The sequence below is a fragment of the Phallusia mammillata genome, chromosome 6 (assembly GCF_965637545.1).
Source record: "Phallusia mammillata chromosome 6, kaPhaMamm4.hap1.1, whole genome shotgun sequence".
Classification (NCBI taxonomy): domain Eukaryota; kingdom Metazoa; phylum Chordata; class Ascidiacea; order Phlebobranchia; family Ascidiidae; genus Phallusia; species Phallusia mammillata.
In genome coordinates this window covers 1517280-1531944 of record NC_137257.1, presented here as the reverse complement: position 1 = coordinate 1531944, position 14665 = coordinate 1517280, and the positions used below count along the sequence as shown (strand labels likewise).

The 14665-nt window shown below is 38.2% G+C and overlaps 1 protein-coding gene across 1 annotated transcript; it reads right to left on the bottom strand.

Moving 5' to 3' along the window:
* Positions 1–1234: 1234 nt before the first annotated feature.
* LOC145232649 (uncharacterized) lies at positions 1235–14213 on the bottom strand (the record flags this gene model as incomplete). The annotated part of the gene is made up of 14 exons (XM_080097313.1): positions 1235–1473; positions 1918–2037; positions 2395–2617; positions 3095–3238; positions 4030–4207; positions 4730–4943; positions 6044–6202; positions 6570–6703; positions 7722–7855; positions 10389–10566; positions 11089–11302; positions 12403–12561; positions 12929–13062; positions 14081–14213. Coding segments are annotated over 14 exons (2301 nt in total), but the record flags the coding sequence as incomplete, so codon positions are not given.
* Positions 14214–14665: the final 452 nt, after the last annotated feature.

Genomic DNA, 14665 nt, shown 5'->3' with positions numbered 1-14665 from the left:
AGTTCACCATTGCATTGTCTACACCAGTAATAACACTTATTTTAGGGCGTTTATTAAACACATTGTGGAAGCACAACATAGCGGAGTGGACGAACCACAGTGAATAAGTTAGGACCTCCGTAACAAAATCCTCACAAACATTTCAAACTTATCTCCCAAAGTTGTTTCGAATACGAGAAACAAAGATGCAAGCGCGTTTTTTTGATTGAACCAACTAAAATTGACTAAATAATGTGCTTACCGGACGTCATTTTAATTCAAGTATGTAACGTCACATTACCTCGAGCAATGACGTCACAATAAGTCAAACTTGTAACGTCATAATATCTCACACAGTAACTCGAACTTGTGATTTCACAAAGCCGAACAAGTTCCTTTATGTCGTCACTGAGGCTCTTATTGACGTCAGACAAAACAAAGCACGTTTTTTTTTCACCCAAGTTCACGTTTAACACTAAGCAAGTGTTGACGTCAAACAATGAACGAGCAGAGCTGTTTAATTCCAGGCCTAGCAACACAAAGTGACACCAGCAAATTTACGAAAACTCATTGTGTCCAAGAAAATCCATTTCACTTTGAGGATTTACAGACCTAGGAGTGGTTAGGCGTCATCATAAACGTCTTCCACGTTTCAAGGCAAAAATGTAAATGCAACAATTTTGCGATGGCAGGCCGCACCAAATGTCCTCTGCAGGTCATGAACCGGTCCAACTTTGTTAAACGATGGGCAATAACGCCCACAGAAAAAGTTAATTTATTGTTTAGAACTCAACCAGTTCCGTTGCGTTAAGTTTGCGGACAAATTAAGGTTGGGAAGACGTAGGCTATATTCATAAAATTCACAAGTCCAATTTAAACCAACCGATAATTGGAAACTTCAAAGAACGATGCGAGTCGTTAACTGTTTGGACAGCACTTAATTTTTTATAGGTCTATAATTCCAGAATAATAAACGCGAAGCAAAAATATAATGATTTGAAAAATAAAACAAATATTTGGTTGCAGAAAACCAAAAACATAATAACTTCGTTTTTTTGCGACATGAAACGGTGTGAATCATTCTTCGCCAGTGAACTTGAACAATGAACTCAGATTTCATATGACTTGATTTCCAGGACAATCGCAAAGAGGTTGTATTGTCTCCAAATTGCCCTAAAATCAAAAACTGATTAAATGAACTCCAAAACTAGACAACCCAGCTTCAGTCAAGCGTGGCGAAAATTCCTCTGATTTCTATGACTCCTTGTTTTGTTGCATCATCATCAACATTCCCAGGGATTGGTACCCGGGGGGTGGTCAGGTTTGGGGGAGCCTTATCACCCCCACACCCCCTCCAAGTCGTCTGTAGTGCATTCCGTCATACATTCTCCACGTGTTAGCTTCAGGAGTGAAAATCTCAATCGTTTTGAGGTAGCTGGTTCCGTCAAAGCCTCCGACAGCCATAAGTTGTCCGTTCACTACAGCTAAGCCAACCTAAAAGCGAAAAAAATGGGTTAGAACCTGCTCGAACCTCTTGTGACTGCACAGATGTTAACATTTTTATAACTTAGCTGGGTCTGATGAGCCACAAACCAAAGTTGTAAGTCGGGCCGGGTTCTGTTTCGGGCTTAGGTTTAGTCGAACAAACGGGCCTAATTCAGGTCGGACTTTAATTTTTTTTCAGATTAATTATGCAATTCAGTAGCTAGTTGCTGGACTTCACCTAATGCCCAACAGCATCAAAACGCGGTTTTTAATTATATTCTGTACAGTAGTACGTCTTGTGAGCTTTTGAAGAGGGACCTGTCAATCAAACGGACCAGGCTTCGGACTTGTACTTTCAGGCCCGCTTACAACTCTCCCACAAACCAATTTTAACGAAACATTTTGACCACGGAATAACACATCCGCAATAAATGCTCCTTTCTTGCAATTTACCCCGCTTCTTCGTGAGTTCATAGCGACAACTGTGCTCCACGTATTGGTGTTGGGGTTGTATTTTTCCACTGTGTTCAGCTCAGTGGTGTCGTCTCTTCCACCAACAGCGTACAGCATGTCCTGTGTGTAAGGGCTAAACTATATTCACTTTTACTCGGCACTCAGCCAATCAGAAAACTTTTAACCGGCACTTAATAAATCAGAACACTTTTACCGGCACTCAGCCAATCAGAACACTTTTACCCGGCACCCAGCCAATCAGAAAACTTTTAACCGGCACTCAGCCAATCAGAACACTTTTACCCGGCACTCAGCAAATCAGAACACTTTTACCCGGCACTCAGCCAATCAGAACATTTTTGACCGGACTCAACCAATCAGAACACTTTTAACTGGCACTCAACCAATCAGAACACATTTTTCCGGCCCACAACCAATCTGAACACTTCCAGTTTATGCCTATCCCCTTCTACTTACCCTGTAGACCGCACAACCGAGATGTTTTCGTCTTGTGCTCATGGGTGCCACGTCAGACCAGCGGTTTTCCTTAGGGTCATATCGTTCCACGAGATTCCAGGGCGTCTGTCCGTCCGAACCCCCAACTGCGTACAAGTATCCTCCCAAAACCGCCACAGAGACCCCGAGACGTTTGGTTCGCATCGAGCAAACTTTAATCCAGCGGTTTGCCTTTGAACTGTACCTGGAATATTAGTGCTGTTGTTTAGGTTAACAGTTATGTGTTTCAGTAACGGGCGATAAAATTGGAAAATCAGCAAAGCATTTTTTTAACGAGTGATTCAGAACTTCGAATTCTAGTACTTTTTGATGTAATTTGAACCATTACAATACTTGTTTTGCGCTTGTTATGATTTAAAAATCGTAAAAAAGGGCTACACGTACGAATATACATTCTAATAACAGTTTTATTCAGCTTACGCACATCGCTTTTACACACACAAACGTTGGCACTCGAAGTCATTGCTATAAATTGGTACACGGTGATTAAAAGGCCGCCCACGTCTGATTTAAACAGCGATCACCAAATTTCAAAACATAAACGAAGACCAGTTGGTTAATTAAAATTGCTGTACCACGATTTAACTATTGACTTTTAAATTATCGTGTAAGTGCGTACAGCCTGTAGGTACATACATTTAGAACCAGGACCAAAACTTACCGCTCAACGATGTTAAGACACGACATCCCGTCTTGCCCTCCAACAGCATACAGATATCCATCCAATACTGCTACACCAACACTGGTTCTACATGTACTTGTAGGTGCTACGTCGCTTGACCATTGGTTCGTCTGGGGATCGAACCTTCGAAATCAAACAACAGCACAAGATGAATCCACACTTTCCATCATACGTTCTCAGCCCCTTTTCTCTTTTTTACCCATTTGCAGATATCGAGGATAAAATTTAACCCCAAAATTTAACATTCTAATTTCGCATGCATACGTTTTAATATATCCTGTTACTATTGCTAGACGTAAAGCATGTCAGTATGGACGTATAATGAGACACTATAATTTCCACACGTTCCGACAAAAGTCAATGCAATGTATTTTGACAAATACAATAAATGACTGATCATGGCACAAGCATTTTGCTAAAACGTTTATGCAGGTCTCTTTTACGTCCGTTTAGGCTTCTAAATTTCTCTTGTTGAAATCTCACAAAACACTTGGGGTCTGGAAAAGTTCAAAACTTTTGAGCTGTAGCCAGATATTAACACACAATATGGGACACGACATTGCTGACAATATTGTGCAAGAATGTCCAGCAAGTGTTTCCAAATTGACCCTTTAATATACTATGCAAATTCGACATTTTGGGGAATGCGTCTCATGATAAGGTTACGAATGGGTTGTCTACAACAGGGTGGTCAAAAATTAAGAGCATGAAGGGCCACATTAAGGATGGTGAATATTATGGGCCGAATTTTTTTTTCTGAATTAAAGGACTGAATTTGCTGTTTTAATTGACTTGTTTTGAGACCCAAACGTTATAACGACAAAGCACCAAATGCCGATGTTTGCAACGAAATCAAATCACCGCTTTTGTGTCGTCACAAAAGAAGAAGTGTATAGCAACAATACGTAACACACCTTTCCACACTGTTCAAGTAGGACGTTCCATCGTGTCCACCCACTGCATACAACAGGTCGTCCAGTACAGCTACGCCTACGCCACACCTCCGCTTGCTCATCGGCGCCACCAAGCGCCAGTCACGTGTCTCTGGGCAGTAGCGCTCCACCGAGCTGATCGCGTCACCGCTGCACCAACCTGTGTGAAACAAACGATTCAATTATGATTCATCGTTTTGTTTAACAGAGCTTGTTTACCTTACTATAACCTAGTAGTTTGTCACAATACTAGTCTTGTATTAAGAACAAGGGCTCTTAATTTAGAAAGCTCAAGAGATCACATGCTTTCTAAGCCTTATTTTCAATATTAAAGCTTCAAACTAAAATTTTTAATCGTTTTCTTTGTAATTTGGTGGCACACAAAAAAGGAAAAACAAGATTTCATCTATAACACAAAAAGGAGAAAGTAAAAAAGTTTAGAAACTTGCTATGTTTCATGCTTGAAAACAAGCAACACAATCAGTGGTGGGATTCAAATTTTTTGTCAGCCTGTTCTATCACAAAAGTCTTATTTTTCAGCTGGCTCTGTTACAAAAAGTCCATTGACAGTAACCATTAATGTTAACCGGTTCGCTGATCTCATAAAATTTTGTGAGACGGTTCTATAGAACCTGTGCGAACCGGCTGAATCCCATCACTGAATACAATGTACTTTACTTACCACCAACTGCAAAAAGGACTTCTCTTGTAATTGGTCGTCTTGGTCTTGTCCTTGGACCCTGCATTAGAGGTCGTTCCTGTGGCAACAACATATAGTTCTTCGCCTCATCCACTAAATCCCTGCACTGCTCATCATTGTGGATGAGAGGATCGACACTTACAACCCCGACCAGAAATTTTGGGGTGAGCAACGGGAGACGAACATGTTGTAAAACCTGAAAGAATATGATTTGCATTGTACATGATAATCTGAACTGTAAAGCAAGTATGTGGTCATATATTTTGATTATAAAATTAGAACTTTGGACACTATATACGGATCTGTTCATAAGTTTAATGGTGAAAATAACGGCCCAAATATACGCAAGATGTGACATGCCTTATTTGAAGATGTTTTTTTTTACTGTACACAATTGTTTAATAGTCTGCACTCTGCAGTGTAAAAAACAAGTTACCATACAGTAAGAATCTTGAATACACAATGAAATGTTATATTTTACACCAATATTCTCGCTTGAAAGGGGTTATTAAAACAAATGTATAATGTAACAACATGTTAGTCATATTTTTTACAAGTCTGACAATTCGCATGGACTTAAAGGGAGCCACCAGTTTGTTAATAAGGTACTAAAAGTCACAGTAACACTCCATAGGTGTAAAAAACAGTGTGTTTGGCCATTTTAAACATATAACCTAGGTGTGATGTGCTGTGACACCACAAGCAAGTTAGTTTGCACCAAAATGCTAAGGGGAGTTGTTTGTTTAGTTTGACATGATATGTATGTGAATGACCAGTACATTGGAGTTTGACGCAAGTTACAAAACTGGGTTCAACCGAATGTTTGATGATGTCATGCAAAGTCTTACAGTACGCGTTTGACATAAAAACAGGAGTTTTTTGACCATGGAAACAGTGGTGCTACACAACAGAATAGTTGTGTTTTATTATCATTTCAGTTCTCTGGGGTTTTAGGTCGCCTCGGCCATGGATGACAGCCTGCCAATGAATTACAGACTTTTTGTCTGAGTGGGAAAAATGTTTTAAAAAATAGTAATAAGAATTGATGTGATTGTAGTTATGTCACTGAAACATGAAAGATTGTGTATAGGGCCTTTTTTAGCAGAAAAGACATGTATCATGTTTCAAATTTGAGTTCGTAAAAGATTCGGTTTCGGCCGAATCACAACAAAGCGAATAAATTCGGCAAACCGAATATGCGGTACATCTCTAGTTAATACTAAACAACTGACTCATTGAGGGACACATCTCACTGTGACCGTGAATGTTCAATGCATAACAAACCAGAATACATACTTTAGGTAGCAATGGTCTCCTCTCAGCAATATCATGTTGTGTCCATGTCATAAGTGCTTTGTAAACGTGTTCCTCGGACCTGACGTTCAGGTCATCTGAGCTTATGATTTCTATTAACTGCTCCACAGGCAAAAGACGAAACTCTTCATTCTCTTTCACCTTCACACACACAAAAATCGTTTTTATTATGATTTTGTGAAAATGCAACCACAAACAGATAGAGCGGTAAAAAGAAATGTTTTCCCAAATCTACATAATGCAAAAGCTAAACTTATTTGCACATTCAAGTCAGAAACATGAAACATTACCATCAATACCATATAAAACACTGAGCAAAAAGAGAAGTCAGTATATATTTGATCTTCTGAGGGCTATCTTGCTTTTTGCTTAGAGTATTTAAACTATCCAATGTGTACCTAAATGTGATATTGAATTAGAATTTTGCTATAAGCATATGACTTACAATGCATTTTAATAGCACCAGTAAAGTTTCTTGTCCATGTATTTCAAACAACAACGAACTTACCTCTTGAAAGTTTGCTTGTGTGAACTTGTCGGCTACTCGTAGTAACTCTCTGCAGGCATGAGTGTCAGCAAATGCTCGGATGCCGAGACAGTTCGATGGGTCAAGCTGCCTTTTCAAAAACTCGCTGCATATTTCTGTTTAACACAGTCACAGTTGAATTCCAAAAATATCATGTACTTTGCACAAAAATTTTGCAGTTTTATTAAAGAAAACACAAAGAAAGGATGAACATAAAAAGAAGTCTGTTCAATTCCGGTATTTGTTTTTTGGAAAATTAAGTTTAAGCAAACAGTATAATCTGCTTTTCAGGAAATAAACTTTTCAAACCTTAGTCTGATGAGTTTCATTTATGATTAGCATAAAACATAAAAGTTAATGTAAAACTGAGTAGCATTAAATTATCGCATTGAAAATAGCTTGGCAAATAGGTCCACACTCGTTGCACATGTTTACCGTCTTTATTATTACACATGGGTATGATAATGACTTGATGATTGGGCAAAGTATTTACATGCAAAAACCTATTTGTGATAATTGAAATGGTTTTATTTCGAAATTATAATTTGTTCAGGTCGCATTGGAATGCTTGTAAAGATACATTTTAATCAATCACTCCGATGTCAACAGTCACTTATCGTAATATAGCGATGCAATGTTGAAATCTCGTTATTTCAATATCAAATTACACAAAGAAATGCAAAAAAACTAATAAGTGTAAAAAATGTGCACAGACCAATCAGAAGACGGTTGTTTTGGAAGCACGGTTTGCCCGTCTAGTGTTAAGGTTAAAAAACATGAGTTTCTTTTAAACGGCAAAAGCAGCCAATAATATCTTAAATAGCACAAACGTAAATGTACGATATAAACGTTTTACTTTATCGAGACATAAGTACATTATATCAATCCCTTTCTTTTCCAATCAGTGCGCTCTAAACTACACAAACAATATAACTTATTGTGCACTGATTTCAATGTCCTGACTTTTTGAACAAATTTAAATCGACATCTTTTAATGCCACTACATGTTTTACTTTCCTTCCACTTGTTGACTTGTAAAACAAAAAAGTGTAACACTTTTTAGTATTTAAACAAAAGGATGAACTGCTTTTCCAAAAAGCCTTTTACTTTATGTCTAACTACTTACGACCTTACCAGTACGTACAGACCGATATAAAAGATTCTGATGTATTGAGAATGCGTTGCGTTTCACAGCATAAACCAAAGTAAAGTTCGGCTGCCAGGCATTAGGTAATAGGTATAAACTAAATGATACTCTTCTAACAAATGTACCGTTTTAACCGACGTTTCAACGTCCTAGTCAGCTCGCCTTCATCAGGGCAATAACACTCCAATCAGCTAAAAGAACGTGCATGACCCTGGTGCCTCTGGAAAGCGTTTGCAACAGGGGTCAAGGTTGGCACGCGAGGTGATCTTAAGATTTTGTTGGCACGCCAACCGATTTGCGTGTTCATAGTGAAGAACTAATTTAACATGTTACACTGCTTGTTTTTAGTTACTGATCATTCCATTCTCTTAAAATCCAGTATACATGCACTAAACGCTCTGCTCTCTCTCCTTAAAATTGATATAAGTTGGCACCAACCACTATTACTCAGAAAAAATGCTGCCACGCGAAGTCATTACCACATGGAAATAACAAGTAAATTGGCTCGCGTCGCTTCAAAGGTTGCCGGACCCTGGTTTACAATAATAACCTACGTAAGGTTTGGTCAAACCTCGAAAATGAACCCAACGAAGCAATTTCACCCCGAGAAGCCATCCAACTCAAATAGCGAAGTATCTGCGCTCATTTCCTGAAAAATCGGGCCAAGAAAAAAATCATCGTTCTTTTTCCTGATTGCCGTCGCGATTGTGGGTTTGGGGGGGTGCGGGGGTGCGCCACGTCACGGAACAGTGAACGTGAAGGCGAGAGTCTGCCATAAATTGCGTCGAGACTATTTGTTCGTCGATAACAAGGCCCGCGAACCAGCAAGGCGCGTGTCTCTTCAGTCAATATTTACTTAATCGTTTTTCTTGTTAATCTACGATTAAAATGTTGCGCGCATCAAACGCAATGCGATTGAGTCTCTGATAAAGGTTAAGGAAAAGGCGCGGATACAAATATTGTGATCTAATATATGGGTTTCCAAGGAACTTCTACAGTAACCGTCCTGAACTACTAAGGGGTCGACAGCCTTTTTTTGTACTGCAGACAGTTTTTGAAACTGAAAGTCTATCGCGGACCTGCCTACTAAAAACTAAAAATATTCAGCAATAAAAAAACGACTAAATTAGTTTACCATCCCCGGGATACATGTGCAAAATGTTTTAAAGCATTTGGCCTGAAAATTATACGGCCCGATACTAAACTTCTCGCGGACCGGTGGTTGCCGACCACTGAACTAAGCCAGTGGTTCCCAACCGGGGAGGAATTCTTCCAAGGGAGAAATTTCAAATAATTGAGGGGAGGAATTTTCATGTGATTTGTAGACAAACACTTAAACTCTGAGAACATCACCTGTGAAGTAAAAACCATTCCGACCCACAAATGCTAAACAGCTAAACAGACGATACTAGTTACATTACAACTCGGCATTTCAATACATTAGGCCGAAACACCACAACAAAACATTTTCTGAGTGTTGATTTTTACTTCAGTTAAAACAAAACATTCAGTGAGCTTGTATATTCATTTGCACTGATGATGACAATAGCTGTTGTAAAAAATACCTAACAAGCGTTTGGTTGCATATTTACAAATTTGTCGTTCAACTGATGTAATGCTAAACAAAATACTCGTTGTTTTGATCAAGAACTTGTATTTTTGCTCACGTTTCGCCCACCAGAACGGTAGGGCTTCTTCGAAGCCAACGTCCTTATAACATGTATTTACCAAGACCTGGCGGTTGTGCTTTAGATTAAATCTGACCTCATAAAGTCGTGATGCCTCTGCCATGTCACGAGTCAGTGCCACACTTTCAAACAGGTTTAAAACATCGTATTGTGCCAAATGATAAATCACCTGTCTTTCGTTCAATCTTCATATAGCTAATCTACCGTTACCAAAGCCGAGAAACAAAAACGCCCCTTTTCTCTTTTTTACCCATTTGCAGATATCGAGGATAAAATTTAACCCCAAAATTTAACATTCTAATTTCGCATGCATACGTTTTAATATATCCTGTTACTATTGCTAGACGTAAAGCATGTCAGTATGGACGTATAATGAGACACTATAATTTCCACACGTTCCGACAAAAGTCAATGCAATGTATTTTGACAAATACAATAAATGACTGATCATGGCACAAGCATTTTGCTAAAACGTTTATGCAGGTCTCTTTTACGTCCGTTTAGGCTTCTAAATTTCTCTTGTTGAAATCTCACAAAACACTTGGGGTCTGGAAAAGTTCAAAACTTTTGAGCTGTAGCCAGATATTAACACACAATATGGGACACGACATTGCTGACAATATTGTGCAAGAATGTCCAGCAAGTGTTTCCAAATTGACCCTTTAATATACTATGCAAATTCGACATTTTGGGGAATGCGTCTCATGATAAGGTTACGAATGGGTTGTCTACAACAGGGTGGTCAAAAATTAAGAGCATGAAGGGCCACATTAAGGATGGTGAATATTATGGGCCGAATTTTTTTTTTCTGAATTAAAGGACTGAATTTGCTGTTTTAATTGACTTGTTTTGAGACCCAAACGTTATAACGACAAAGCACCAAATGCCGATGTTTGCAACGAAATCAAATCACCGCTTTTGTGTCGTCACAAAAGAAGAAGTGTATAGCAACAATACGTAACACACCTTTCCACACTGTTCAAGTAGGACGTTCCATCGTGTCCACCCACTGCATACAACAGGTCGTCCAGTACAGCTACGCCTACGCCACACCTCCGCTTGCTCATCGGCGCCACCAAGCGCCAGTCACGTGTCTCTGGGCAGTAGCGCTCCACCGAGCTGATCGCGTCACCGCTGCACCAACCTGTGTGAAACAAACGATTCAATTATGATTCATCGTTTTGTTTAACAGAGCTTGTTTACCTTACTATAACCTAGTAGTTTGTCACAATACTAGTCTTGTATTAAGAACAAGGGCTCTTAATTTAGAAAGCTCAAGAGATCACATGCTTTCTAAGCCTTATTTTCAATATTAAAGCTTCAAACTAAAATTTTTAATCGTTTTCTTTGTAATTTGGTGGCACACAAAAAAGGAAAAACAAGATTTCATCTATAACACAAAAAGGAGAAAGTAAAAAAGTTTAGAAACTTGCTATGTTTCATGCTTGAAAACAAGCAACACAATCAGTGGTGGGATTCAAATTTTTTGTCAGCCTGTTCTATCACAAAAGTCTTATTTTTCAGCTGGCTCTGTTACAAAAAGTCCATTGACAGTAACCATTAATGTTAACCGGTTCGCTGATCTCATAAAATTTTGTGAGACGGTTCTATAGAACCTGTGCGAACCGGCTGAATCCCATCACTGAATACAATGTACTTTACTTACCACCAACTGCAAAAAGGACTTCTCTTGTAATTGGTCGTCTTGGTCTTGTCCTTGGACCCTGCATTAGAGGTCGTTCCTGTGGCAACAACATATAGTTCTTCGCCTCATCCACTAAATCCCTGCACTGCTCATCATTGTGGATGAGAGGATCGACACTTACAACCCCGACCAGAAATTTTGGGGTGAGCAACGGGAGACGAACATGTTGTAAAACCTGAAAGAATATGATTTGCATTGTACATGATAATCTGAACTGTAAAGCAAGTATGTGGTCATATATTTTGATTATAAAATTAGAACTTTGGACACTATATACGGATCTGTTCATAAGTTTAATGGTGAAAATAACGGCCCAAATATACGCAAGATGTGACATGCCTTATTTGAAGATGTTTTTTTTTACTGTACACAATTGTTTAATAGTCTGCACTCTGCAGTGTAAAAAACAAGTTACCATACAGTAAGAATCTTGAATACACAATGAAATGTTATATTTTACACCAATATTCTCGCTTGAAAGGGGTTATTAAAACAAATGTATAATGTAACAACATGTTAGTCATATTTTTTACAAGTCTGACAATTCGCATGGACTTAAAGGGAGCCACCAGTTTGTTAATAAGGTACTAAAAGTCACAGTAACACTCCATAGGTGTAAAAAACAGTGTGTTTGGCCATTTTAAACATATAACCTAGGTGTGATGTGCTGTGACACCACAAGCAAGTTAGTTTGCACCAAAATGCTAAGGGGAGTTGTTTGTTTAGTTTGACATGATATGTATGTGAATGACCAGTACATTGGAGTTTGACGCAAGTTACAAAACTGGGTTCAACCGAATGTTTGATGATGTCATGCAAAGTCTTACAGTACGCGTTTGACATAAAAACAGGAGTTTTTTGACCATGGAAACAGTGGTGCTACACAACAGAATAGTTGTGTTTTATTATCATTTCAGTTCTCTGGGGTTTTAGGTCGCCTCGGCCATGGATGACAGCCTGCCAATGAATTACAGACTTTTTGTCTGAGTGGGAAAAATGTTTTAAAAAATAGTAATAAGAATTGATGTGATTGTAGTTATGTCACTGAAACATGAAAGATTGTGTATAGGGCCTTTTTTAGCAGAAAAGACATGTATCATGTTTCAAATTTGAGTTCGTAAAAGATTCGGTTTCGGCCGAATCACAACAAAGCGAATAAATTCGGCAAACCGAATATGCGGTACATCTCTAGTTAATACTAAACAACTGACTCATTGAGGGACACATCTCACTGTGACCGTGAATGTTCAATGCATAACAAACCAGAATACATACTTTAGGTAGCAATGGTCTCCTCTCAGCAATATCATGTTGTGTCCATGTCATAAGTGCTTTGTAAACGTGTTCCTCGGACCTGACGTTCAGGTCATCTGAGCTTATGATTTCTATTAACTGCTCCACAGGCAAAAGACGAAACTCTTCATTCTCTTTCACCTTCACACACACAAAAATCGTTTTTATTATGATTTTGTGAAAATGCAACCACAAACAGATAGAGCGGTAAAAAGAAATGTTTTCCCAAATCTACATAATGCAAAAGCTAAACTTATTTGCACATTCAAGTCAGAAACATGAAACATTACCATCAATACCATATAAAACACTGAGCAAAAAGAGAAGTCAGTATATATTTGATCTTCTGAGGGCTATCTTGCTTTTTGCTTAGAGTATTTAAACTATCCAATGTGTACCTAAATGTGATATTGAATTAGAATTTTGCTATAAGCATATGACTTACAATGCATTTTAATAGCACCAGTAAAGTTTCTTGTCCATGTATTTCAAACAACAACGAACTTACCTCTTGAAAGTTTGCTTGTGTGAACTTGTCGGCTACTCGTAGTAACTCTCTGCAGGCATGAGTGTCAGCAAATGCTCGGATGCCGAGACAGTTCGATGGGTCAAGCTGCCTTTTCAAAAACTCGCTGCATATTTCTGTTTAACACAGTCACAGTTGAATTCCAAAAATATCATGTACTTTGCACAAAAATTTTGCAGTTTTATTAAAGAAAACACAAAGAAAGGATGAACATAAAAAGAAGTCTGTTCAATTCCGGTATTTGTTTTTTGGAAAATTAAGTTTAAGCAAACAGTATAATCTGCTTTTCAGGAAATAAACTTTTCAAACCTTAGTCTGATGAGTTTCATTTATGATTAGCATAAAACATAAAAGTTAATGTAAAACTGAGTAGCATTAAATTATCGCATTGAAAATAGCTTGGCAAATAGGTCCACACTCGTTGCACATGTTTACCGTCTTTATTATTACACATGGGTATGATAATGACTTGATGATTGGGCAAAGTATTTACATGCAAAAACCTATTTGTGATAATTGAAATGGTTTTATTTCGAAATTATAATTTGTTCAGGTCGCATTGGAATGCTTGTAAAGATACATTTTAATCAATCACTCCGATGTCAACAGTCACTTATCGTAATATAGCGATGCAATGTTGAAATCTCGTTATTTCAATATCAAATTACACAAAGAAATGCAAAAAAACTAATAAGTGTAAAAAATGTGCACAGACCAATCAGAAGACGGTTGTTTTGGAAGCACGGTTTGCCCGTCTAGTGTTAAGGTTAAAAAACATGAGTTTCTTTTAAACGGCAAAAGCAGCCAATAATATCTTAAATAGCACAAACGTAAATGTACGATATAAACGTTTTACTTTATCGAGACATAAGTACATTATATCAATCCCTTTCTTTTCCAATCAGTGCGCTCTAAACTACACAAACAATATAACTTATTGTGCACTGATTTCAATGTCCTGACTTTTTGAACAAATTTAAATCGACATCTTTTAATGCCACTACATGTTTTACTTTCCTTCCACTTGTTGACTTGTAAAACAAAAAAGTGTAACACTTTTTAGTATTTAAACAAAAGGATGAACTGCTTTTCCAAAAAGCCTTTTACTTTATGTCTAACTACTTACGACCTTACCAGTACGTACAGACCGATATAAAAGATTCTGATGTATTGAGAATGCGTTGCGTTTCACAGCATAAACCAAAGTAAAGTTCGGCTGCCAGGCATTAGGTAATAGGTATAAACTAAATGATACTCTTCTAACAAATGTACCGTTTTAACCGACGTTTCAACGTCCTAGTCAGCTCGCCTTCATCAGGGCAATAACACTCCAATCAGCTAAAAGAACGTGCATGACCCTGGTGCCTCTGGAAAGCGTTTGCAACAGGGGTCAAGGTTGGCACGCGAGGTGATCTTAAGATTTTGTTGGCACGCCAACCGATTTGCGTGTTCATAGTGAAGAACTAATTTAACATGTTACACTGCTTGTTTTTAGTTACTGATCATTCCATTCTCTTAAAATCCAGTATACATGCACTAAACGCTCTGCTCTCTCTCCTTAAAATTGATATAAGTTGGCACCAACCACTATTACTCAGAAAAAATGCTGCCACGCGAAGTCATTACCACATGGAAATAACAAGTAAATTGGCTCGCGTCGCTTCAAAGGTTGCCGGACCCTGGTTTACAATAATAACCTACGTAAGGTTTGGTCAAACC